Here is a 27,329-nt window from a genome sequence, read left to right as displayed (position 1 = left end):
GTAAGGTAATTTTTGCCTACTTTAGTCACTAGACAAAAAGTATAAATTTTACTTTTATCTTTGGTGACGAAAAATTTGGTCAGTGAATATTTCTTTTCGATAACCAAAATACGTTTAGTCACCAAAATGGTTACTTTTGGCGGCTAAAATATTAGTCGCTGTTAGTTAAATGTTTGGCTACTAAATAAATTAGTCATTTTAAATTAACCTTTGGCGACAAACAAGAGGTTTAGTCACCAAAGGTCGGTAAAATTTTAGAGGGAAACGTTAAAAGATTAATTTCGAAAACAAGGTTCTTCTCTTCTCTCTCTCTCTCTCTCACACACACACACACACAGAACCAGTCACCACCAAACCTCACCTCACTGCAGTCGCTCACCACCGTTGCTCACCGTAAGTCGCACATCGCCACCGCCACCACCACAATACAAACAGGTTCTCTCTCGCTTGCTTTCTCTCGCTTGCTCACTCTCTCTTTCTCTCTCTCTCTCTCTCGCCCTTCCTCTATTTCCTCATTTCTCACTCTTGCTCTAGGGTTTATATGATTTATTTAGTTTAATTTCCAATTTAGCTTGTTTTTGGTTCAATTTCTTCAAATTGCAGTAAATTTCAAGTTGCATTGGTAGATTGTCTAGCTAATTTTGCAGTTCTCTTTGTTTTTGTTGGGGGAAAAATTTGGGTTCAATGAGGCATTTGAGTTTATCCAGGAAAAATTTGGGGTCCCTGTGGTTGTGTGTCCTGCTTTGGGGGGCTTAGGAGCTGGGTCTCTCTTTGATCACCAACGTTGTGACCGTATCATCGTTATCATCACCATCTCTCATTTCTCTCTCACTGGTAAGAAGTAAGAACCCTCTTTCTCTATATATCTATATACGTATATCTTTATTCTCCTCCAAGTATTATTTCACCTTGCCTTCTTTTGTCCTAAATATTTAATTGCCCTCTATAGGAAGCAGATTCTCTGCACCTATGGCTTCTCACATTAACGACGTTGGTTTATAAATTTACTCATTTTGGCACTTTTGCATCTACTTAAAAGTTGTAAACCAATATTTCTTCACCTTTTCCTCCTCCCCAGCACATATGATCTCTAAGTCTGGTGTTTGGATCTTGGATTGGGGAAGGGAAAAGAAAAATGAAGGGAAATGTCAATGAAATATATGCTAATTTTTTTCACTTTTAAGGGGTCATAGAATTAATGCATTTAAATTCAAATCAGAACATGTTGATTTCCCAAATTGTTTGTTTGTTCTCACTCTTAAATATATTCATTGCCATTATAGGGATTTATGGTTTCATTTTCAAAGAGCACTACATTTTGGGACATCCTAAATTTGAAAGGACTTAAAATGTGGAACAGAGGGATTTATAAATATAAAAAAAATGTGGGACAGAGGGAGTATATGCCTGGACCTTATGTTCTCACTATTTTAATTTTCAGTTAACTTACTATGGATAGTTTTAACTATGAATTGTAATTTTTTGCTACAGCAAGTGCATCTTTTCTTCAGCCTACTGACAGTTTTAATTGTCAATTGTAGTTTGTGACTAAAGCGAGTGCGTCTTTTCTTCAGCCTAAAGCCAGACGACCGGTCATGGATTTTATTGTTGCAACTTAAGGTATACTGTGTTATATGCTGATTATTTGTTGCTTTCCTGAACATATTTATGCTTATATAGTTGTACCTTGTGCACAAGGCTCTTGCTTACAACATAATTTGGGAGAGGTAGTTAACATATAAAGATAAATAATGTGGATTTGGAATGAGTGACCGATCTTATGCTTCTAAACTGCTGATCATGTTTCTTGAACGGTGCCAAAACTTCCATTTTGTTGTGACAGTCTTCTGAAGTGTTAATTTAAGTCCCTTCCACCTTGTTTGACCAAAAAGTTGGTAAATTGATGGATTATCTAATTCTGTTGAGGATCGTACCCATTCTTAGTTTTAAGAAAAATAAAAAAATAAAAAATTATAGGTTTGTATATGTGCCATTTGTGGAAGCAGAAACATTTTTTTTTTTTTCTAGCAACATTACAATTAGTTCTTTCCATCTAATCATCTAGTCTGGGATTTTGAGAGAATGGAGTCATGTAGTCAGTAACTTGATGTGGTAAAAGTCCTTTTAATTGTAGAAATTTCTTGTATGACTTTATACTTCTGGAAGTAGCAAATATGTGTACTCGTCACTTACATCATTCCTTCATTGACCTAAGTAGTTTTTTTTTTGGATTAGGTAGCTTATGAAGCTGGTATATACATATCCTCTTTCAGAGTATGTCAAGTACTGAGTCTGGGTTCTTGTTGGAACCAAGTGCTTTGTTATTGTCTGGTATCGTGAGCTGTTAGTATTTTAATTCCTATAATTTTACATCTTGTCGCAACCCTCCCTCTTCCAATGGGCGAGCCTTAGATTGTGAAAGAGGGACTAAGGATGCTATCTAAAAGCTGTGGAGAATGGAGATAACAGATTGGGTCAACATTTTTTAAGTTGAAGTTTTGATACCTCTGTTTGCATTTGGTTCCCCAAATATTATACCAATTAAGATGTCTATGTCAAAGTGGAGTCATGTGGCTGATCAAAGTGCAGATATCTATGATCTGTGGCACTGAACTGCTGATCGCTTATTTACTTCAATCTTGTTTCATGAATTTTTTTTCTTCTTTTGATAATTAAATAAAGTTGAAAGGGGTGAAACCTCTGTACATTGTAGGGGTGAATTCTCTTTACACAGTGGGAGGAAAACTAACACTACAAGAAATTACACTTTTGGCGATTAAAAATGCCGACTAAAAAAAATCTGGTCCACTTGGAAGGCAAGGAATGAGTATGTTTTTAATGACCATCCACCAAATTTTGCAGGATTGAGGAGCTTGTTAAAGTTAGGGTGGCTTTTCAAATCTGAAAGGTGTACATTTTTCAATCTATGATTTTGTCTCAAACTTTAGTGATGTCAGATTTTGCTTGTAATTTGATTGTGTTGGTGCAGCCCTGTTAGTGCTGCGGCAGAATTTTTTTTTTTTTTTTTTTTTTTTTTTTTTTTTTTTTGCTTTTGTTTGTTTGTTGCTCTGTTGCCCTGTTTGTTTGGGGATGCTACTGTGTTGCTCTGTTTGTTTGTTGCTTTGTTGCTCTGTTGCTCGGATTGATTCTATCATACTAAAAATAATTGAAACAATCAAAATAATAAATAATTAAAATGAACAAGTCTTTACCATTGAAATATAACACAAATAAAGAATAAAATATTGTTTAATAGAAGCTAACAATTGTGAATTGTGTAGTGAAGTCCAACTCAAGTTTAAACACAACCCATATGAATTAAATACAATAACACAACTAACCTAGAGAGGTTGAGTTTAATTCTTCAATTTTATTTTATTAGTTGTGTTATTGAATTTATTTTATACAGAATTGCTATTTACAAGGCTATATATCCAAGCTTGGGGACTCTTGCAGATGTGGTTGCTGCTATTGATCAAGTAAAGCACTTTTCTCCATCCATCCCTTTGTAATTGTAGAAATATCACAATGTCACATCATTCAATACATCTTTCTTTTTTTTGGTATAAAAATAATTATATAATTAGTGTTTTTATACATGTCTGGTGTGATAGTTTTTAATTGAGAACTTCTTGAGTTGGCCCCATCAGCCCCTAATAAAAGACTTTTACATTTGTCAATTTTAGGCTGGAAAATATGACAGCTTTTGAAATCATGGGTGTGGCTGCTTGCACCACAGACAGAACTTGCGCTGCTATTCTTGTCCTTAGCAATGGTCAAAAGCTTGGCGGGGTGGGATTATCAGGTAAAGCTCTTGCCTTTGCTTTGGATCCCGACTTCCAAAGCTAGTTCATAATCAATTATCATTTTTATTATTATTATTATTTTTTCAATAAACACATAATAAAACACAAAATGTAGTATAAGTCTTTGAAAAAAAAATTATTAGCTGAACCTCCTTTTGAAAAAAATTATCCATCCATATATGTTATGGTCATGTTTGATATTGGGATATATAGAGGGGAATATACTTTTTTGACTGGATATAGGTGATAAAGAAAAACATATGGGTCTCACATTTTTTATATCATTTGTTTGGTTATCCGATATGAAATCTTATGATATTTTATATCCTCCAAAAGTAAATGATATGTAATACTAACTCCCAATGATATTACTGATCCCCTACCAAATGATGGATAATCATCCTTCTAAAAACCAATCACTCTTTTTTTATTTTATACTATATCTTACTCTAACCAAATATAATAAAATTGATTACACAATATATATAATTCATCTCATATCCTAAATATATTATATTACATTCTATATCCCTAAGTATTACATATACTCCTCACCCTCTTATATCCAATTTAGACGATTAAACATAGCCAGTGTCTTGTTTTGTAACCGATTTTTGTGTCTTGGACTTATTCTTTTGGATAAATTATATTGATCTCTCCTAAGATTTAGAGAAAATACAAGAAGCCCCACAACTTTGCAGAAATCACCAACCACCTTCTACTATTATTTTTTACTGTTCATAACAACGTTTGTCTATTATCTCTCGCTAATCACTCTTTTCACTTGTTTTCAATAAATTTTTAAAATCAGTAAACTGCAAATGAGATGACTGGGTCTATCCCTACAAGTTTAGGAAGACTCACAAAGTTTACTAAATTGCAACTCTTCCATAATTCATGGAAAGGCCTCTTGTCCCAAAACCATTTATACGGTCTTGCAAAACTACAAGTTTTTTCCGTATCTTCGGACACAACTTGCATTTTTGATGTGCCACATGAAAGGGTTCCTCCATTTAGCCTATTAACTATCCAAATTAGTAACTATCTGTTGGGTCCAAAATTTCCAACATGGCAAAGAAATCAGAAAGACTTTCATCCATAGTCCTCACAAATGTCTCCATTTTAGATACAATGCCTAACTGGTTTGAAAATTTTCAATGCAGATTGACATGCTCGATTTATCTCACAACCAAATTGTCGATGTTGTTCCCAACTCATTAGGAATTTCCTTTGTGGACTTGAGTTTCAATAGTCTAGAAGGCACAATCTCACACTGGCCTAATGTAATGTTTCTCTTTCTGAACAACAATTTACTTTCAAGAGCAATTCCTTTGACTATTGGCCTAATGTAAATAGGACAAGTAGGTCGGGAGTTAGAGTCGAGAATGCCTTGAACTTAGTCGAAAAAAGGCGTTCGGGGGGCGAAAATGCAAAACAGCTCCCCAACCACTGTTGTGATGTAACGGGTAGCTTCCCTGTGCCAAATATGACCTGTAGGGACAAATAGTATGCAAATAGGACATGTAGGTTGGCAGTTAGAGTCAAGAATGACTTAAACTTAGTTGAAAAAAGGCGTTCAGGGGGCAAAAAGGCAAAATAGCTCCCCAACCACTATTGTGATGTAACGGACAGCTTCCCCATGCCAAATATAACTTGTAGGGATAGCCAGTACGTAAATAGGACACGTAGGTTGGGAGTTAGAGTAAAAAATGCCTTAAATTTAGTCAAAAAAAGCGTTCGGGAGACGAAAATGCAAAACAGCCCCCCAACCAATGTTGTGATGTAACGGGCAGCTTCTCCATGCCAAACGTGACCTATACGGACAGATGGCACGTAAATTGGACACGTAAGGTGGGAGTAAGAGTCGAGAATGCCTCAAACTTAGTAAAAAAAAGGCATTCGGGAGACGAAAATGCAAACAACCCCCCAACTACTGTTGTGATGTAATGGACAGCTTCCCCTTGCCAAATATGATCTGTATGGACAGACGGTACGTAAATAGGACTCGTAAGCTGAGAGTTAGAGTGGAAAACACCTTCAACTTGGTCAAAAACAGCGTTTGGGGCCAAAAAATGGAAAACTAATTATTAATTATGTGCAATGATTACTTGTAAAATATTACTAGTTGCAAATATATGCGTTGGAGTTTTACATATTTTTCTTTCATATATATTTGAGTACACAAAACTAATGATTAATTTGAAAAGATTAATTAAATTTAAGTTTTATATTTTTTTTTATAATTTAAAATATGCCAATATTTAGTCAATACTAATGATTAATTTTATTTTTACAGATGGTTTTTGTTGTGGAATTGTGGATACAACTTTTTTTGACAAGTACGGAAGACATTGTTTTTATACCTCCATCCTTAGAATTGTTTGTACAAATTACTTTTTTGGAGTAGTACATATCTAAAATTTGGCGTGGTACGGATTACATTTTGGCGTGGTACGGATTAATTTTTTGGTGGTACAAATTACTCTTTTGACATGTGTGGCTTGCTTTTCATGCTCCTTTCGGATACGACTAGCCCCACAACTCAGATTCCTATGGTTTTGAATATGATTTCACAAGTACAATGTGAAATAGATAAACACTAATGAATCCAAATCTGACAAATCCTTTGGAAAATCAATTTTGAATCAAAATGCCAAAAATGGACTGCATTACCAGATACAGAGTCGCCACCTAAATATTTTGGAAAAATTTAGAAAACCGAGACTTGTTCCAAAGGCCACTTATCCGTAATCACCAAGAGTGTCTCGGCTCGAGAACTTAGGTACGAAAGGGGAAGGTCATGAATTGAGCACCCCACTTGCCCGATCGAAGATCGGCCTCTACTAATCATGATGTGATTCTTATTTACCATATATGCTCTTGTTCCGATTATTAGGCTAATTTTTTTATGTGTTGCACACAAGTATAGATTAATTTGCAAAAATTGGAGTACTTTGATTTTAAGCTTGTTGGAAAATGTTTTTGAACATATGTTACCTGAAAAAGTAAACTCATATGTGCTTTGATCAAACTATTCTAGTTTACACAATTAGCCTCCATCTACAAGCATTCAAACAGTTTATCATTTAAGCAATTAGCCTCATGATAGTCATGCTTGTCATGGCAACAATCACATGCATGTGATATGTTAAAGCAAAAATGCTCACCTAGTACGCCGAGGTGAACCAAAGTAAGTAAAATAGTTTAAAAGAATGCATGTTCTTAACTATGCAAATGACTAATGCAACACATGCAATATGCAATTTAATAGACTCGGCTACTAATTATGACATGTGAATCAACTTGATGGCATGCAGTTCTAGCACGTACTCAAGTAAGTAATGAATAACAAATGTGAGTTAGAATGATGCGCCAAGCCTCATGCATGAAAGACAAATGAATGCAAATCATGAGAAATGCTAAGTAACGTGATCCTCTAAACTAACTAATTAATTACAAATTAGAATTAACTAACTATTACAAGTGCAAAGAAATCTACTAGTTTAATTTACTAATTAACTACGTGCTATGTAAGCTAATTGAACTCTCGCACGCACGCGTGCGCGGGTTTGGGGGGTGTTGGTAAACCATGCATGCCAATGCAAATATCCTCCCGAAAACACCACTGTTTTGCTGTCAGGACTATTCTGCTTGTAGAAAATGCCTCTATTTTGCCTCTACTTCTGCTCTACCTTGCAAGAAAATGACACTACCTATTGACACAAAAGTGGCCGGTCGTCCAGAAATAGTGGGCGGCCAGCTATAAATAGTGGTCGGCCGGTCACTAATGTAAATGTGGCCTTGCTACAATAGAAAAAGAACAAAGCAGAAACATAGTGTTTCTAGGGGATATTCACCCTCTCTGCCTCTCCCTATCATGAAATTTCTCAAAGGAGGGATAGAATCGAGCCGCAAATCATCAATAAGTGCAAAGTTATTGCATGATGATCCATGGCTCGATTGAGGGGAGGGGGGGGGGAACTCAATAAGGGAAAATAAATGACCAACAAAACCTCCCCCTTGTCATGAGATTGATCAAGGGAGGTGGTTGACATTGACTCTCAAACCGTTATCATCACTAACAAGTATGAAATGGCCTAAGGCTCAATGGGTTCAACTAACATCCGGTTGAACCCCAAACCATTTATCTTGTTCCATTTTAGCCTCAATTTTGTTAGTCCATTTTAATTACCTTTCCATTCATTAGTTGATTAAGTCCAATAATGAATATTAAGTCTACTAATGAAGAGAGACATCAAACAAAGAGTTGTTTTGGGCATAAGAGAGATGTCATGCCATTGGTAATGAACCTTCAAGGAGATTAACCATTAAGCACAATGATCTCAATCTCAAGCTTAAACAATCAATCGATTTGAAACAACTCTGAAGGCAATGAAAAACTAAGAAATGCGAGAAGTGCAAAGGTGATTAGAGATGATCACAAGTATGGAAAACACTAAATAAATGCTATCAACTCAAATAGGTTAGTGTCTAATGCCTAAAACACCAATCCTATGAGGACTATTACACTACAAGCATGCAATACAAAGCATAAATGAAATAAACAGTCCTAAAATAGCTAAAAATAGTGCTCTTGAAGAGGAATGATCCCTTTGTTCACAAACCACTAATTTCACACCCTCAAGAGTAAAAATGCAAGCTCAACAAAGAACCCTCAAGGTTTGGTTTAGGGTGTCTAGGCAAAGGGTATAGAAGTTGCAAAGGAAAGAGAGAAATGTAGAGAGAGAATATTTTCAAAACTTTGTTCCACAAAATTTTCTAACCCTAAATCATGAGAGAGGGTCATCTATATATAGAAATATATGAGAGACCCTCGGAAATATCCATACAAACGCAGCTGGAATGGTGCATGTATCTGTCTGGAAAGCTGGCCAAAAATATCTGGTTTTCACACAAGTGGCCGGCTGGTCACTAGTGGGTCTGCAGGTCCCTAGATGGTCAGGTTTGAAAAATTGTTATTTTGGTCCGAAACACAAGGATCAAGGTTTTTATAGGTTTTTGAGGCTCAAAACCAAGGTTTCCTGTTGAGGAATCGAGCATTTGGACAAGCATGAAAATTCATCATTGGGTGATCAAATCAGTGGCACCCAAGTCGTAGGGCGGTCAAAAATGGGGTGTCTACAGCATAGTACATATTACCTTTTGGATATTAAATTTGGTTAATCCTATGTTATGTATGAAATTATATTTTTGAGGCTGGATTATACTTGGTTTATATGGAATTTCTATTATATTTAAAATTTGACGTTAAATATGAATTTTTTAGATGATTGAAAGTAAAATGTGTGCACGTTGTGGAATGGTTGCTAATATAATCAGTATTCAAGGATTATTTTGTTTATATACAAGGTACAGGTTGCATTAATAATTGAATAAATACAAGTGGTCAAGAAATTAATTTAAAAAAAAAAAATTATAAAGTTTTTGGCTACTAAATATTTTAGTAGCCAAAAATGCAAGGAAAGGTTTTTGGTGACTAAATGTTTAATAGTAAAAAAGAAACAAAAGACTTTTGATAACCAAATAGTTAGTAGCCAAAACAAATCAAATCGAGGAAAGAAACTATTGCCAACTAAATAGTTTAGTCACGAAAGAACACAGCATCCTTCGGCGACTAAAAGTTTTAGTTGCCACTAGTTGAATTCATTTTTATGTAAAAACTTTCGACGACTAATACTTTAGTCGCCAAAAGGTTACCTTTGGTGACTAATAAATTTTTAGTAGCCAAAAGTTGTAAATTAGCGACCAAATAAATTTTAATCGCCAATACTATTGCCGACAAAGTATACCCGACTAAATGGATTACTAAATTTTTTAGTCGTAATTGACTTTTGGCGACGAAAAATGAGACTTTGGCGACTAATTTTTTAGTAGCCGAATGTGTATTTTCTTGTAGTGTTAGTATGTATGTATCTATCCTCTATATCTATATCTATCTACCTTCTATACTATTAATATGTGAAGGTTGTTGGTGGTGTTGATAGAAATGTGTCTTATATTTTGAGTTTTCCCAAAATATGCCTCTAATAATTATTTAAAACAAAAAAGTTAAATAATAAAGTGAATGGGACTTAAACCTATGATGTTGGATTTGGGTAACAACATCTTTACCACTTCAACAACCCACAACAAATATATTTCTAAATCAAAATCAAAATTTTTATTTTATAAATTTAATAACACATCCATTGGGTGAGCACACACCCACTACTTGTTATAACAAATTGAAAAGGACCTATTATATATTATGATTATATGTAAAGTGTTTCAAATAAAATTTTGATTTGATTATAGAAATGGTTCAGTTTTTAGGTTACACATGGAAAATAATTATAACTAACCAAATTGGTTCGGTTTTCAGTTTGGTGACAAAATTTTATAAATTTATCAACCAATCCATGAAAATCGAATTGGTTCGGTTCACAGGTTGTTCTGATCTTCAGAATACATTATATATTTATACAAACATCTAGGTACATTTACAAATTTTGATAATTGGTTAAAAAGATGCAGATTAGATCAATATCTAAAGCACAAATAGAGGCTTTGAAGGCTCCATTGCAACCAACATCTAAGAGCAACTCGAGGCTTGTGCAACCCTTGAGCAGGAGAAGAGTTAAGTTGTACAAACAGAGAGACAGACAGTAGTGCTCACATTAAGATATATATATATACACGAGCAGAGAGAGAGAGAGAGAGAGAAATAGCATATATAAATGGAAAGACAAACTACAAATTTATATATATATACACAAATAGGGAAAGAGAGAGAGATAGAGAGAGAGAGAGACAGAGACAAAGAGACACAGAGAGAGAAACTGACCTATAAGTAGAATGGCGAAGCCGAAGATGAAGAGGCAGCAAAACAGGGAATGAAGTGAACGAAAATGGTGGCTAGGGTTTTGATAAACTGATTGGAAGTGTAAAGAGTGAGGAGATAAAGGATAGCAACCAATCTGACTTAAAAGAGGGAAAAAGATGAAAAAGCAAGCTCAATCAATTAAGGAAACGTGTTTTTGATTTAGGAAATCCAAAACTACGTAGTTTTGTTACACTATATATCATTTTTCCTTTTTGTGACCACAATCTACTGGTCACCAAAGGGTTTGGCATCCCGCCAATTATTTTTCTCTCTCCTGCCATTACTTTCCGTGACCACATTTTATATTTGGTCGCAAAAAAAAAGTACTTATTAGCGACCAAAAAACGTTGGCCGCAAAAACACAACTCATCCGTGACCAAAATAAATGTTGGTCACAAATTAGTATACTTTTTGCCACAATCTCAAAAAAAGTGGTTGCCAAAGATGTTTTTTCTTGTAGTGTTTATATACATTTTTCTGTACAAAAGATGACATATGCGGATATACATTCGAGAATCATAGATCCTGAATCTATAGCATATGCCATATGTGAGTGAACTAAAAAAAAAAGTAATATAGATAAATCCATGCCCTAAAGGCTACAATTTTCCAAGACATTACTTGGTTACAACAAGATGGATCAAATCCAAAACAATTAAAAGCCAGAGGCTTGTACAAAAAGTATTACAACAAATAAACAAAAGTGAGCATTCAACTCCTCGATCCTCCCAAGCTAAGTCCTTGATAGAGGCATATCATCAGCACCTGAAAGTTGTTTTCCACATAGGATGAGCTAAAACCCAGTAAAGATACTTTAACACAATGTATGAAACCTAATGAAGTTATAAGGGGAATGCACATACATGTTATTTCCAAAACATCAAGCTATCTCTTTCAAAAACAATGCCATGTATCAAATTTTATGAAATTCAATTCAATAAACAATACTTTTCACATTAGAAAACAGAACGGTGGATACAAAACATTGGAAATCTCTAGGTACGTGTCTACCAGTAGGCTATACAAGTATTGCCATAGCCATTTTACTAGTACTAATCGGAAAGATCGACACCTAACTGCACGGGTTTCTAGACTTTCACCAATGACACACAGGCCAACAATATAAACCATAACCAAACCCCCTAACTAGATTTACTAAGGTATACACCCATTTTTTCTCAAAAATAATACATTTTCAATATTCAAGTATGAAACAATGCTCGATGCAAGATTAGTAATTAGTTTCAATTTAACATAATCCTTATGCAATTTGTATAATAATCAAAATTATCCTCCACCGATAGTCCAAAAAAAATATTTCTACTCAACAGATAATTTTCCAACAACAGATAAATTCTCATAAATTTCAAAATGGGAGCGATATTTTATATCCAACTCCACTCTCATTATCAACAGATACATTCTCCATATCCTTCCTTTTTCTTTCATAAATCAACATCAATGATTTTTCAAACAAAACCACCTCTATTTTCAAAATCACACCCAATTAAGGAATTTCCAACACAACCCAACAATATACACATTTCCACAACCCCTGTCAAGAATTTATTTGAAAAATCTCTCTTTTACATTTCAAAATCAAACCCTAGATCTAACCCAAATCCCCAAATCACTAACCCTTTTGAAAGAACAAATAACTAAGGTAAGAATTATACCGAAGGTTGAAGAAATCCCTACCTTAAGAGTAGAAGAGGAAGAGAGCAAGGGAAAACTTTGACGGAGCCGAAAACGAGATCCTTTCAGATTAAAATGAAGCTTTCAACGAGCTCTACCTTTTTCTCCAAAAAGCTATAGTGGAGAAATCAATGAGTTTGATGTATTTGAAGTGTTTAGTTAAGAACTAGAGAGAGAAAGAGAAGAAACTAGGAGTTTGGGTGTTTTAGAGAGAGAAAAGCGATGAGTGCAAAGAGCATCAAAGCGAAACAGACTAATCCCAACTAGGTTAGCACCGACAAATCCGTCCTATCATCTGCTAGCACACTATCAAAAGTTGGTGAGTAACCAACCGCAATAAAAAATAAAACCAAAAACAAAGGACACACAGCCAAGCACGTACAAAAACCACCCCAGCAACCTTCTTCCAGAAAACTTGACAGCATAACATAAGGTTGCAACTAAACATTTAGCATAACAGGCGGTTCCATATATTCAGCATACCAATTCCATATGCAGCATAACAGGCTGTTCTTCCTCCCACACAGATCAACCTATAACATCATGACAAATCTAGAGGCAGCATAACATCAAAACAAACTGCAATAGATCAACTCCACCATGTTCTCCAAAACCACCATAATCAAACCGAGGTCCAAACTCCGTCTAACCAAACAAAAGCATCCAAAACAAGAAAAACATAACAACAATGCATCCAATGCAGCAGCACTAATGCACCCAACAATGCACCTAATCCTTAGCAGTAATGCTCCCTGATCACCACACTTCAGGTAAACCAAGTCCAGAATCCCCAGCGCACCATAGCAGCAATTCTTCAAATTGACCTCATATAGCTACAGCTGCTGCTCAACAACTCAGTGAAAATTACATTCCAATTCCATGACAGGATAATACTATTGCTCTCCCACCCTACTGAAGAAATGCATAACAGAGAATGCACCAGGCCCACCCACAATGCTGCTAATACTCTCCTGGGACATTTGTTTCTACTACCCATGCATCTTCACACCCAGTCTGCTTTTACAAGCTTTGTTTCACCACCTCTAACTGTTGTGTTGCCTCTAGAGCTAGACAAAGCAGTTGAAGCTTCCACAAGACACACCTCAAACAGACAGCTGAATCTGATGCAGATTAGAGACAAAATCGTGAACAGAGTAATCAATCTGCAATACCCATTTGGCCCACAAAGCAATATGCACCTTAATTCTTTCACATAAGTCTTCAACAGCAGGTTGAGCCCCCTTGAATATACAATCATTTCTTAATTTCCACACATACCAGAGAACCACAGACGGAACTACCTACCAAATTCTTGATTCCCTTGACTTAAATTTACCTCCAGACCACCAATGCAATAGCCCCTGAACTAATCCAAGAATTACCCACAGTAGATCCCACCACCTTACCATTATAGACCAGCACTCCCAGATTAGTGGACAAAAAAGTCTCCTCAGCATTGCAGAACACGCAAGAAGAACTAGCAGAAGTAGCTAAGACGCCAATCCTTTTCAGGAAATATGAAGTCTTCACCCTACCTCTCTAGGCCAGCCAACAAAAGAATTACATTTTTTGGGGAGCAGAATTTACCCATAACACTACAGGAACATTCAACCCAGGATCTTTTGCTACCACCCACCACTTCCACACAGAGAACACTGAAAACTAACCTGAGTTGTTAGCTAACCATGAGCAAGAATCTTCAATATCAGACTTAATTGCAGGGGATGATGCTAGCAGCCTTAACAACCTCTGCAACTCCTCTTCTTCCCAAGCAAATAGCCTTCTTCTGAACTGTAGCTGCCCCACCCTTGCATTGCTCTTCTTTGCACTGATTTGGTGTAAATTCTCCTCTTTCTTAGTAGATAAATAATATAATCTGGGGAACTCAACCTTCAACCCTCTGCTACATACCCAGCCATCAAATCAGAAATGTATTCTCCTTCCATTACCAATAGATACTTTAAGATGGTCATCGTAAAATTCTCCTAAGTGCTGATTGACAGAAGGCAACTTCACAATATCTTTCCAAATATTAGGCATCCTATCGATGTTAGTCACAGATGGCATCCAACCTCCACCAATTCTGCCATACCTAGAGCATAACACAGATGTCCACAAAGTTTTGTCTTTATGTCCATACCTCCCCCACCACTTCAACAGCAAGTAGTCATTCACCTCTTCTATGTCTCTCACACCTAATCCTCCTTGCCATTTACTTTTGGTTATCTCCCTCCATGGGACCAAGTGTACTTTCTTCTTATTTTTAGATCCTCCCCACAGAAAAGAGGACTGAAGTTTCATTACAATCTTTACAACCCTTTTAGGCATCCTGAACAATGAAAGAAAATAGATAGGCAAATTTGAGAGAACAGATTTAATCAAAGTCAATCTACCCACGAAAGATAATAACTTCCTCTTCCAAGAGGACGGCTTCTTCTTCACCTTTTCTACTACTGGATTCCATGTACTCTTCCATCTTGGATTGGCCCCTAAAGGCAGACCTAAGAAGTTAAAAGGCAGTTTCTTGGTCAGACAGTTCAAGCTCTGAGCAAACTCCTTGGTTTGGTCATCTTGAAAGCCCATACCACAAACAACACTCTTGTGGTAATTGATCTTCAGCCCAGACATCACCTCAAAGCACCTCAACACTCTTTTTATATTTAGCGCTTCCTCCAAATCACCCTTACAGAAAATGATGTATCATATGCAAATTGGAGATGAGATATACTCAACTCTTCAGAACCAACTACGGCACCTTGAAATAAACTTTTCTCAGTAGCCCTCCCCAATAACAAATTAAGAGCTTCAGCTACTATAATGAACAAGAAAGGTGAAAGAGGGTCACCCTGCCTTAGCCCCTTTTGTAGTTGAAATTCCTCAGTGGGTGCACCATTAACCAAGATAGAAATTGTTGCAGTTGAAATGCAAGTCTTCATCCAACTAATCCATTCTTCACCAAATCCAAAGTTTCTCATCATAGACATTAGGAACTCACAATTTATTGAGTCATATGCTTTCTCAAAATCTAACTTGAGTATAATCCCCTTCTTCTTAGATCTCTTCCACCCATCTACTACCTCATTTTCTATTACACCCCATCTAGGATGTACCTTCCACAAACAAAGGCAGACTGAGCCTCACTTATCACAGTTGGAAGAACCCTCTTAAGTCTTCTAGATAACACCTTGGCTAGGATTTTATAGACTGAACTGACCAAGCTAATTGGCCTGTAGTCCCCCAAGCCTATAGGGTTGTCCTTCTTAGGGATGAGAACAATAAATGAGCTATTAATCCCTTTTGACAACTTTCCATTGGTGTGAAATTCATGCAACAACTGAATTATTTCTCCTTTCATTATTTTCCAACAACTTTGTATACAGGCCAGGTTAAAACGAACAGGACCAGGGGCCTTGTTTCCATCACAGTCTTGGATTGCTTCCCAAATCTCAACTTCAGTGAATACAACTTCCAAACTCACTGCTGCTTCAGGGCTGATAGTAGCAAAAGGGCCTGACATTTTTGGTCTTTGTATCCATTGCTCAGAAAATAGCTGACTAAAGTGCCTAACCACCTCTTGTTTCACTAGAACTGGATCCTCTAACCTCATACCCTCCACCAAAATTGAGTCTAACATATTATTTCTCTGTCTACTGCTTGCCATAATATGAAAGAACCTTGTATTTCTATCAGCAAATCTAGCCCACTGCATCTTGGATTTTTGGTGCCACAACCTCTCCTTATTTCTGTTGAGCTACCACACCTTGGATCTGACTTCTCTTATTCTTTTAATTTCCAGAACAGTCAAGGACCTGGATTCTGTCTTTAGATCCCATTCATGTAGCTCCTCCTCAGCTGATTTTAGTAGGGTGTCTACGTTGCCAAACACCTCCCTGTTCCATACCCTCAGATGATTCCTCAAAATGTTTAACTTGCTCATGACTCTATACCCTGCCCAACCTTGCACTTGTGTGTCCTCCCACGTCTTTTTGACTTCAGACATGAAGGTAGGGTGTGATCTCCAAGCATTAATGAATTTAAAGGGCTTTGGTCCCCAATCTCTATCATCCTCTTTTAGCAATATTGGGCAATGATCTGAAATTGTTCTAGATAAGCCCCATTGTTTTATGGCAAACTTCTCCAACCATTTTGGATCTACCAGAAATCTATCTATCTTGCTCCACCTATCTCCATCCACTGCATTACACCATGTGTACTGTCTGCCTAGCATAGGCATGTCAATCAATTCCAACTTTTCTATAAACTCATTAAAGTCTGACATCCCCCTCTCTCTTCTAGAGCAGCCATTTCTCTCACTCATATATCTGATTTCATTAAAATCCCCTCCCACACACCAGGGTAATGGAAAGTGTTGGTTAATACTCACCAACGATTCCCAGGTTTGTCTCCTCCTCACAACCTCATTTGGAGCATAAATATTACCAATAACACATGGAAAAGAACTATAAACTATACTTGATAAAATAATAAAATGCTTACTACTGCAACAATCCTGGAGCTCAAAAACCTAAGGTTTCCAAACACACAATAGACCACCAACACTTCCATCTGAGTCTACCAGCATAAACTCCATCTCCTCAAATGGCCATATTGTTTTGATAAATTTGTCATCTATTGAGCTTCTTTTAGTTTCTTGGATTAACAATACATCTATATCCCTTTCCCTCACTAGATTCTTTATTTTTCCTCTTTTTTCTGGCCTTTTCATCCCTCTAACATTCCATGATAAGATCTTCATAATAACCATCACAACTTACTCCTTAACCCCTTCTTAGCAACTAGTTAGGATCTGGTTGCAGCTGTTTCAACTGCAATTCTTCTCAAATCATTCTCTTCCAATTCTACTATTTTGCTCACTACCTCCTCCTCTTGGCCTTGACACTACATTCCCAGCAATGCTCCAACCTTCACTGTTGACTGAGCCTCCTCAACTAGATTTTTCCTTCTTTTCAGGGTCTGATTTTGGGAGATAGATAATGAATTGGCTCCAGCCACAGCTGAAGCTCTGAAGATGGCCCCTCTGTGAAAACCAAGCCTACCCATCATGCCTTTTTGTTTCATATGGCCTCTAACTATATTGATGCCCCTCATTTGATCACTGCCCTTCTTCTTTGAGTTACACCCTCTCTTTGCTGCTGCTTCCTTGAATTTTCTTCCTTGACCAGCCCTATTTACCACAGCCATATGGATGGTTTGGCCCAGAGTTGGTCTGATTTGATTATAGGCCACACAGTCACTGAGATTCGACCCCACCCCCTTATTTGGCCTAGTGGGCTCAGGCCCAACCTGCATGCCTTTAAGTAGAACTTCTAGACTTATATTATTCCTTGCACCCATTGGCCCACTCAGCTCTTTTAAAAAACCCACAGTACATATACCCTCATTCAACTCATGAGTTTTATTCATCATTGTTTGCTGTGAGTTGACTTCCTGTACCAGTCCCTTTTCCTTAGAGCATGCACCTGCTAGGTCATACCTCATGCCACCCTCTCTGACAACTGCATCTGCTAGGTCATTCCCCATGCCACCCTCTCTAACATCTGCAGCTATTACATGGTTACCATCATTTCCTTTAACCTACTCATCTGATCAGGCCATCACTGTTTCCAATACCCTACTAGCATCATCACAACCATCTACACCCTCCTCTTCTTTATTTGAAGAAGCTTGCCCTGCAATCTTGCAATTATCCCCATTGTCGGACATCTGATCTGCCCCTACTTTTGCATTGGAGTGCAGTTGCTTATGTTGCATACTTCTGCTACTACTTGAATTCGGGAGTAAACAACTAGGGACTTCTTCACTGACCCTAACTGGAATGTGCTTACCTTTATGCTCCAAAAATATTGTCACATTGATCATCTCCATACACTTTGTTATCACTCTTACCTTAGTTTTCTAGAAAGTTTGTGGATTATTAATATCTTCTTCGAACTGAACTACCACCCCCCCCCCCAATGACTACCAGTATTTCGAATAGTTATAACACTCCAGAGATTTATGGGAATGCCAAAACAATTCAACCAGACGCACCTCTCTTGCTCCACAAACTGACCTCTCCCACATCCTTCAATTGAATCACACCATTACCTTCCCCACCTTTCTAGTTGTTCCTTCCAAACCTGCATGTGCTGTGCTGAAGGGAAAGTTAATAGAACTATGCGCCCAACCCCCTCTCTTGCAACCACATCCTGCATCCCTCTTTTACAGAGTTCTGCTCTAAAGTCCTTAAAAGTTAAAAAGCTGCTCAGCTGTACTACTAAGCTTTCATACCGCCAACCATTGCCTTCTTCATTAGCTTTTATTACCACCTGCACACCCACTCTGTCACTTCCCCTTGCAGCTGCCTCCACATAAGTCTTCTTAACTCCATTTCCCAGTCTCTGCTGCATCTGGAGTCCCTGATTCATCATTCTCCCAACTTCGCCTCTTTTCTACCCTCTTTGCTCCGGTTGACCAACTTTTTGAGGTTTTTGAAACTCTGCTCTTTTAACCCTCAGTTCCTTGTTATCACACCAGAGCCCATCTACCTTCTGGATCGCTATCCCTGCAGCCACCTCGCAATCATATCTTACAAACCCAAATCTAGATCTTGATGCTTTCCTTCTCTTTCCTGGAATAAACACATCCTTAACTAAGCCAAACTTTCGAAATAGGTTGAACAATCCTTTAGGACCCATGGAATCTGGAATGTTATCTATGAATATAGTAACTATCATTGCTTCTTTCTGAAATCCATGTTGGCTACCCACTTTTCTCCCTGTATCACGGGGTTCCAACCTTCTCTCTCCATTGTGCTCTAAATGAGTATGAACCCTCTGTTCGGAATTGTTCTCCGCCCACCGAGAGGACTTTGTTCAATACAACGGCTTTAATGTACTTAAGGCCCACCTCCTTTTGATTTGTATAGCATAATGATATATATTATTGTTATATATCAACCCAAGTGGGTCAAAGTTATCTTCCTTTAAGCTAGTCAAAATTCTCATTTCTCTTCAATTTTTAGAATCTATCTATCTATAATTTTAAAATTCATTCTTTAAGTAGTGATTTTTTTTAAGAAAATTAGAGAAAGCAAAAACCAAAGTGTTTGGTCACTTGCTAAGCATCTTGATGTTTGGATTTGCCATTTTTTATAAAGTAAAAATCAAAGAAAGTTTATTACGAACAGTAGATTTAGATATTTCACCCAACTTTTTTTTTTTTTCCCTTTCCAAATCCATACCCAAATACATGGTCTAAACAATTTAAATCTCTAGTCAAATTCATGATCCAAGCACACTCTAAAATACAAAACAAAGAAAATTTTATCTTCGTCTTTTGCATAAATAAAGTAAAAATACAACAAAGTTCTGGTAACATCATCACTCTTGAATCGCAAACAAAGTCGACGGACCTTTCAAACCCAACTATATAAGTAGTGATTGAGAGCAATTGAAAAACACAGAGAGCTGATATTGATGATCGTGACTCAGTTTCAAACCCAACAATCTGAATAGACCCGAAGTGGAGCTAGGTTAAGCTTCTAACATTGCAATCCTAACTGAAACAACATTGCATGCAACAATGAAGATAATTACATCCCATTGAACAAAATGGGACGAAATCTCAAACAAGCTTCAATGGAGGACCAAAGGCTTTAGCAGAAGATTAAGGGTTTCGAAGCAGAGGTTACCGAACAAGTATTTAACGCCATCGATCTAGTTAGACCTGTTTCTGGTAGGCTTGGAGAGTAAAGATACAGATTGCAAACCCATATCTGGTAGGGTTTTGACATTATTGTCGTGAATCTCTCGTTTCACCATCATTCAGATCGTCATTTACTTCATTGTCATTCTTTGGCAGATATAGAAAGATCGTAATCAAATAGTTTTTGAAAATATTACCCATCCCATTCAAGCTAGTCTCAAGAACATTAGGGATTATGTTCATGAGATTGAGAAGGCTTTCCATTCTCCTCTCCACCCTAACACATCATTACCTAGACTAATTAATTTGTGCTTTTCTGCTGCAGGCAAACTCAAACTCAACACTAATGGCTACTCAAAAGGTGGTCTTAGACAGACAGGGTATGGACGACTCTTGAGAGATGAAGTTGGGACATGGATATGGGGGATATTATGGCAAATTAGGGCACTCTTCTGTGACAACCCTCACCTTCGATTATTGCTAATCTATGATTAAACATGATAAGTAACTGATTTGACTGAAATTCTGAATTGATTGCATGAGTGTAATGTTTTAAATGCATTTCTATCTGTTTGACTGCTAAATGATATGTTCGTGTTTTTATTTTGAACTGTAAATTGAAGGCCTTATCGGCGACCAAATCTGAAATCGATTAGTGTTTTATGTTAATTAGAATTTATGTGATTTTATGGTAGATTTAATTGAAATGTGATTTGGTATGATTAAATTGAATTAAATAATGTTAAATTGCTTTAGTTTGATTAATTACCAAACTTGCCATTAAGTGGCCATTTCCTACAACCTTGTTAGTGACTTAACTATTGCATTACAAACACCATTCTTCATCCTTTGAAGACCCAAACTGAGAAAGAGAGGGAGAATAGGAGAATTTGAGTTCAACAAGAAAATTAGCTTGAAGACTTATAAGAAATTAAAGAAGAATTGCATATTTGAGCTTTCACATTTGAAATTGAAGACCTAAGGTAGAGAATTTACCTTCTTGTTTATGAATTGAGTTGGTTCTTGCATGATTCATGGAAATTTGGAGTTTGGAGTCAATAATTGGTTTAAAAATGTTGTATTGGATAGTAATTCATGCATGCATGTTCATATCATGGCATTTTGAAGTTGTTCTTCATGAATTTCTACATGCATGTTCATATTTTGGGTCTTGATCCATGAACTCACCATGTTTTGAAGTTAAATCTTGCATTTGATCTCGTTTTAGAGCATTGGAGTTCTTAGGAACCCATGCATGTGTTGAATTTGCATTATTCTTCTAGCCTCTTGAAATTTGTGTTTATTTGATCTACTATTGGGCTTTGATTTTGCAAATTGATCTTTGAAACATGTCATATTATGGGTTTTAAAGTGTTTTTCAGAAAATTAGCCCGAAAGGATCGAATTTGAAACTTTAAAAGTTGAATTTTGTGCTTGAAGTTCAACCTAGAAATTCTAGATTTTGGACCCACGCTCGAGCGTAGGACTTCACGCTCGAGCGTACACTCTGAATCTTGCACTTCCGCTCGAGCGAAGAAAGTCACGCTCGAGCGTGAAATGCATATGCCCAGAAGTTCATGTGTTTTGCAGTCCGTTCGAGCGAGAGAGTTCACGCTCGAGCGAGGACCTGAGTCTCACACTTGAGCGTAGATCGTGCGTCCATCGAGCGTGAAAATTGTACATCCAGTACTTTTGCCTGAGTTTACAGTCCGCTCGAGCGAGGAAAGTCACACTCGAGCAGAGCTCCTTTGTCTGCATGCCCGCTCAAGCGTAGAATGCCACGCTCGAGCGTGGACCCCTGTTTCAGCAAATTTTGAAAAGTGTTTTTAAGTGCATCTTTGCATCCTCTTTCCATCCTAGGCATTTCTAGGGCATGTTTAAAGCATCTTAAGGAGGATATTGATGTAGAACCACACCAAGACAAGATAGGGGTTAAGTTATCAAACCCAAGTGTGTAACTTAATGTGTGTTCATTCTGTAACTGTGTAGGGTTGGCATCCGAGGACGCTCATTAGCTGCTTATAGCCCAGTGCTCTGTGAGTAACAATGTTGTACAGATATATTCAATCATGAATATTTTCTGAATGATCTACTGTACTGCTTTCTGAAATGATATTTCTTACTGAATGAATGTTTGTCCTATTTGTGAACTGTATTCGTGGCATCCATAGCAATCTACTGTTACTGTACTATTACTGCTACTGTTACAGAGATCTTTGTCGGTTCCCATGGTTGGAACCATTACTGTTTACTGTTATGATGGCCATCAACTGACTGTTCGGTCTATTTAGACCTACTGTACAGTTTTGCTATTGGATGTACCACATATAACTGCTATGGTTTCTAAATGACTGATATGACTGTTAAATGACTAAAAGGACATTCATTCTTAACCTCTTTACACAGTCGTTATTTACTGGGCTTTAGCTCACTGTTTATATTTATATGTAGGTGTCCAGGCACCGGACTGGAGCTCGATGCATCGGGTTAACTCCTTTTTTGTCAAGCCAACCTTCGTGCCTCACCTTGAGGTTCCAAGCCCGTTCAAGCTAAGGTCGTTTTGGGGTGTCTTAGTTTCACCCTTCTGTCTCTGTTTTTGTAATGACTGTCTAAAAACTTGTGCTGTACAGTTATAATTAGGGATTAGGTTCCTAACCTAGATGTTTGTGCATATGGTGTATATATGTTTTGCTTATGAATGTGAATATGTTCGGAAAAGTCTTTTCGCATTCAGATTGTCATAGCTCATTGAACATCTTTTACTACTGTTTTGGCTTCCGCTAGCCCCTGTACTCTGTATTACTATCTTTACTGTTAAGTAAGCCTTCGGTAATCACGGATTACTGGCCGGTTATAGTGCTAAACCCATAGGGGCGGGTTTGGGTCGTGACATCTTCAAATGTGGAAGCTGAAATATGGGCCAAGCTATTAAAGAGGACTCACAATTCTCTTCCAAAAAAGTAAAATGAATGTGGAGATAGAGACTGATGTTGCACAGGCTATTAACCTAACCCAGAATGGCCCAAGGCATAACTCTCCTTATAGATCCCACATTGAAGATACTAAGGCTCTGCTTGGCAAGTGGGTTTTAGGCTATTTTTTGGCTAAAATTCACAAAAAGACAAAATAGGCTAAAATAGTTAATAAGACAAAATGTCACATCAAATCCATAATCATTTCACTTTTTCTCTCACAAACATTACATCCAACTATAAAAAAATACAACCATCTTCCCAAACACAAAAATTTTAGCCAACTAAAATAGTCAAAAACTAAAATAGCCTACTTCCCAAACAAGACCTAAAATTCTAATGAAATGATGCAGCTGCACACTCAGGCATACTCTGAGAGAAGGCAACAGAGTTGCTGATAAATTGGCCAACATGGGATGATCATGTGGTGATAATGGAAGATCCTCCAGAAGATGTTAGGGCTTTGGTCATAGAGGCTATGACTGGAGTTAGTTTTATGAGGGACTAGCCCTCTTATCTGTTGTATTGCTACTCTAAAAGATTATGTTTGGTTTGGTTTTGGGAGAGTAGTTTTTAAAAATTGTTTTGAGGAGAGAGTTTAGAAAATTTTTTGATTTGTTTGGTTATGTATTTTAAAAGTAGCTTTGGAGTTTGGGAGTTTGGAATAATTTGATATTTTGTTATAATTGAGTAGATGTGTGTGAGAGAGAAGAAGTGATTGAGAATGAGAGAGGAGAGAAAAAAAAGTGATTGATTGATAGGTAAGAGAGAGAAAGTGATTTGGAAATTATTTTGGAAAATTTACAAACCAAATAATTTGATATTTTGTTATAATTGAGTAGATGTGTGTGAGAGAGAAAAAGTGATTGAGAATGAGAGAGGAGAGAAAAAAAAGTGATTGATTGATAGGTAAGAGAGAGAAAGTGATTTGGAAATTATTTTGGAAAATTTACAAACCAAACAAATTTTTTAGAAAATTTTTTCCAAAATCACTCTACAAATCCAAACCAAACATGCCCTTCGTGTTTCTTAATGGAATATAAAAAAAATTCAAATCATCATTTCAATATCGTAGAGAAAGAAGGGAAAAAAAAAAAGAAAGAAAGAAAGAAAAGAAAAGAAAAGAAAAAGGATCTAAGATGCTAATCCAACGATCACCATTAGTTGAGAAAGACTGAATTTACCGAATACTCCAAAGGCCTATGCAAAACATTGTGCAAACTTGATGTCAAATGGAAAGGTAAAAGCGTCTAAATAAAATAGAGCCATTTGCAAAACATTGTGCAAACTTGATGTCAAATGGGAAGGTAAAAGCGTCTAAATAAAATAGAGCCATTTTCAACTGTAGCTCCCTCAACTCCCTCGTATAGATAGTAGTATAGATATAGATATATGACCCCGGGGGGGGGGGTGTTGGGTGTAAAATAATAGAGCCATTTTCAACTGTAGCTCCCTCAACTCCCTCTTATTGGGGGGGGGGGTGCTTGTCAATATTTTGTATTAATCTTAAAGATATTAATTTAATTTATTTAATAAAAACATAATTTAACAATAATAATATATCAATTGTATTTCTTTTATCAGATTTTGTTTACCTCATGAGACATACTCATAATGACGATACCATATTAAGGAAATTCACATGAACCATTGAAATTTTTTCAAATTTGAAGGAAAAAAAAAAAAAGTGACTACTTTGATAAATAATTGAGTTGATTTATACTAAGAATCAATTAATTTATGATTTCTCTTTTAAGTATATGTTAAAGTTGAGTAGATATTGTCAACATAAATTTCAGAACATAAACCTTACACTTTGGATCATTTACCATGTGTATTATCAAAAAATCAAAACAAAATGACATACCTGAATCCATTGATGAATGGTTAAACGGAAGCGTGATTATCAATGAACTCTTTGTTATTGATTATGTTATTGCCTTCTAATCCTTTCCCCTTTGGTGCCTTATGTTTCTCCTTGAGAGGATTTAGAAAGAAAAATGGCAGTGTTCTTATTTCCACTTGGGAAGGAATAGGGACCATAACCTTTTAAAGGTTGTAATTGGTTTTCAAAACTGAAAGGTTGTGGAAGTTCAAAAGGAATGAAAACCAACTTTAACCATTATTGGTTTTAATTTCTATTTATTGGTTTTCAAAACTGAAAGGTTGTGGAAGTTCAAAAGGAATGAAAACCAACTTTAACCAATATGTTTTAATTTCTATTTCTGCCCCTCATAGAAATAGAAATTATACAACTAGCATCTACACATTAGGTCCATAACACATATACCCTTAAGTCTATTAACTAAATTGAATCACTTAAATTGTAGGCTTCTTATAAATGATAACACCACATTTAATTATGTGGTCCCATTGAGACATTGTCTAACAATCTCCCACTGGACCACATATGTATCCTGAAAAATGTGCTTAACTTTAGTGAGCTCAGAAATTTGTTATCATAACTTGAGGGTATCCAAACAATCTTGTCCATTAACTATATTAATATAGGATCAAAGCGGTCTTCGTTACATCAATCGTAACTCGACCCACCAATGGTCACGTATACTAATACAGCTAAATGACATAGATCAATCATGGATGCGTAGCATGGAAATTACATGTGATGTGATCCATACATGCCTATTTCCAACTGGTCCTACTTAACCTTATTGAGATCAATACTTCACAATACGTAACAGAGCGTAATAAACTGAATATTTCATTTCTGCAGAAATTAATCTAATTACATAGATAAAACTCAAGGCTGACATATAGCAGTAATATAAATACAAACTCCCACTAAACCAGAATGTTCTCAAATAGAACAACACTCATCTGAGCAGTGTGCTCATGAAAGACCTTGGGTGGTAGTCCCTTCGTAAGTGGATCCGCTATCATGGAGTTTGTCCCAATGTGCTCTATGGAAATCTGTCCACTCTGCACTCTTTCTTTTACAACTAGGAACTTGATATCAATATGCTTTGATTTTGTCGAGCTCCTGTTGTTATTGGAATATAAAACTGCAGACTTATTGTCACAATATAACTTAAGTGGTCTTGTAGTGCCTTCCAAAATACGCAACCCAGTGACAAAATTCCGCAGCCATATCCCTTGGTTTGATGCCTCATAACATGCTACAAATTTTGCGGCCATGGTGGATGAAGCTATGAGCGTCTTCTTTGCAGACCTCCAAGAAATTGCTCCGCCAGCTAACAGATAAATATAGCCTGATGTGGATTTCCTACTGTCTTGGCATCCAGCAAAATCGGAGTCGGAATATCCAATGACCTCGAACTTATCCGATCTCCTATATATGAGCATATATTCCTTTGTTCTCTGTAAATATCGCATAACACGCTTGACTGCTTTCCAATGATCCATGCCAGGATTACTTAAATATCTGCCTAACATGCCAACTATAAACGCAATATCCGGACGCGTACATACTTGAGCATACATTAGACTCCCTACAGCCGAGGCATAAGGAATCTTCTGCATTTCTTGAATTTCAAGACTGTTCTTCGGGCATTGGCTGAGACTAAACTTGTCTCCCTTAGCAACCGGGGTTTCACCTGATTTACAATTTTGCATGCCAAATCTATTGAGTACTTTTTCGATATAGCTCCTTTGTGATAATCCCAGAATACCCCGAGAACGATCTCGGAGTATTTCGATTCCTAATACAAAGGAAGCATCACCAAGATCTTTCATTTCAAAATTCTTAGATAGAAATCTCTTGGTGTCATGCAATAAGTTTATATCGTTTGTGGCAAGCAATATGTCGTCAACATATAAAACCAAAAATATGTGTTTACTCCCACTGAACTTGTGATACACACATTCATCAACAACATTAGTTTCAAAACCATACGAAGTGAGAATTTGATGAAATTTGAAGTACCACTGACGAGAAGCTTGTTTGAGTCCATAGATGGATTTAGTCAATTTGCAAACCATATTCTTTGGGTCTCCTGACACAAAGTTTTCTGGCTGCACCATATAAATTGTTTCTTTAATGTCACCATTAAGAAAAGCTGTTTTGACATCCATCTGATGCAACTCAAGATCAAAATATGCAACAAGCGCCATAATTGTCCTAAAAGAATCTTTTGAAGAAACTGGAGAGAAAATTTCTTTAAAGTCAATTCCTTCTTTTTGAGTAAAGCCTTTGGCTACAAGACGTGCCTTATACCTCTCCACATTACCATTTGAATCCCTTTTGGTTTTAAATATCCATTTACAACCTACAGGCTTCGCACCAAC

General features: G+C 36.7%; 1 protein-coding gene across 5 annotated transcripts; it reads left to right on the top strand.

Annotated features, from left to right (window-relative positions):
- The first annotated feature begins 298 nt into the window (after positions 1 to 298).
- Positions 299 to 22,114, top strand: LOC114266731 (uncharacterized). Of its 5 annotated transcripts, XM_082913574.1 has the most exons (6): positions 299 to 435; positions 708 to 834; positions 1,542 to 1,620; positions 3,410 to 3,479; positions 3,687 to 3,805; positions 20,417 to 22,114. In XM_082913574.1, the coding sequence occupies exons 4-6, from the start codon at positions 3,457 to 3,459 to the stop codon at positions 20,584 to 20,586; spliced, it is 312 nt and encodes a 103-aa protein (XP_082769700.1). In that variant the 5' UTR covers positions 299 to 435; positions 708 to 834; positions 1,542 to 1,620; positions 3,410 to 3,456; the 3' UTR covers positions 20,587 to 22,114. The 5 variants fall into 5 exon arrangements, 3 of the variants coding, with proteins under 3 accessions (XP_082769700.1, XP_082769699.1, XP_082769701.1); XR_014360416.1 differs by lacking the exon at positions 20,417 to 22,114 and adding an exon at positions 6,103 to 6,248 and having other exon boundaries at positions 305 to 834; XR_014360417.1 differs by lacking the exon at positions 20,417 to 22,114 and adding an exon at positions 4,970 to 5,787 and having other exon boundaries at positions 305 to 834.
- Positions 22,115 to 27,329: the final 5,215 nt, after the last annotated feature.

This window comes from Camellia sinensis, chromosome 2 (assembly GCF_055761805.1).
Source record: "Camellia sinensis isolate YWXY chromosome 2, ASM5576180v1, whole genome shotgun sequence".
In the NCBI taxonomy this organism is placed as follows: domain Eukaryota; kingdom Viridiplantae; phylum Streptophyta; class Magnoliopsida; order Ericales; family Theaceae; genus Camellia; species Camellia sinensis.
This window is presented reverse-complemented; position numbering and strand designations above follow the sequence as displayed.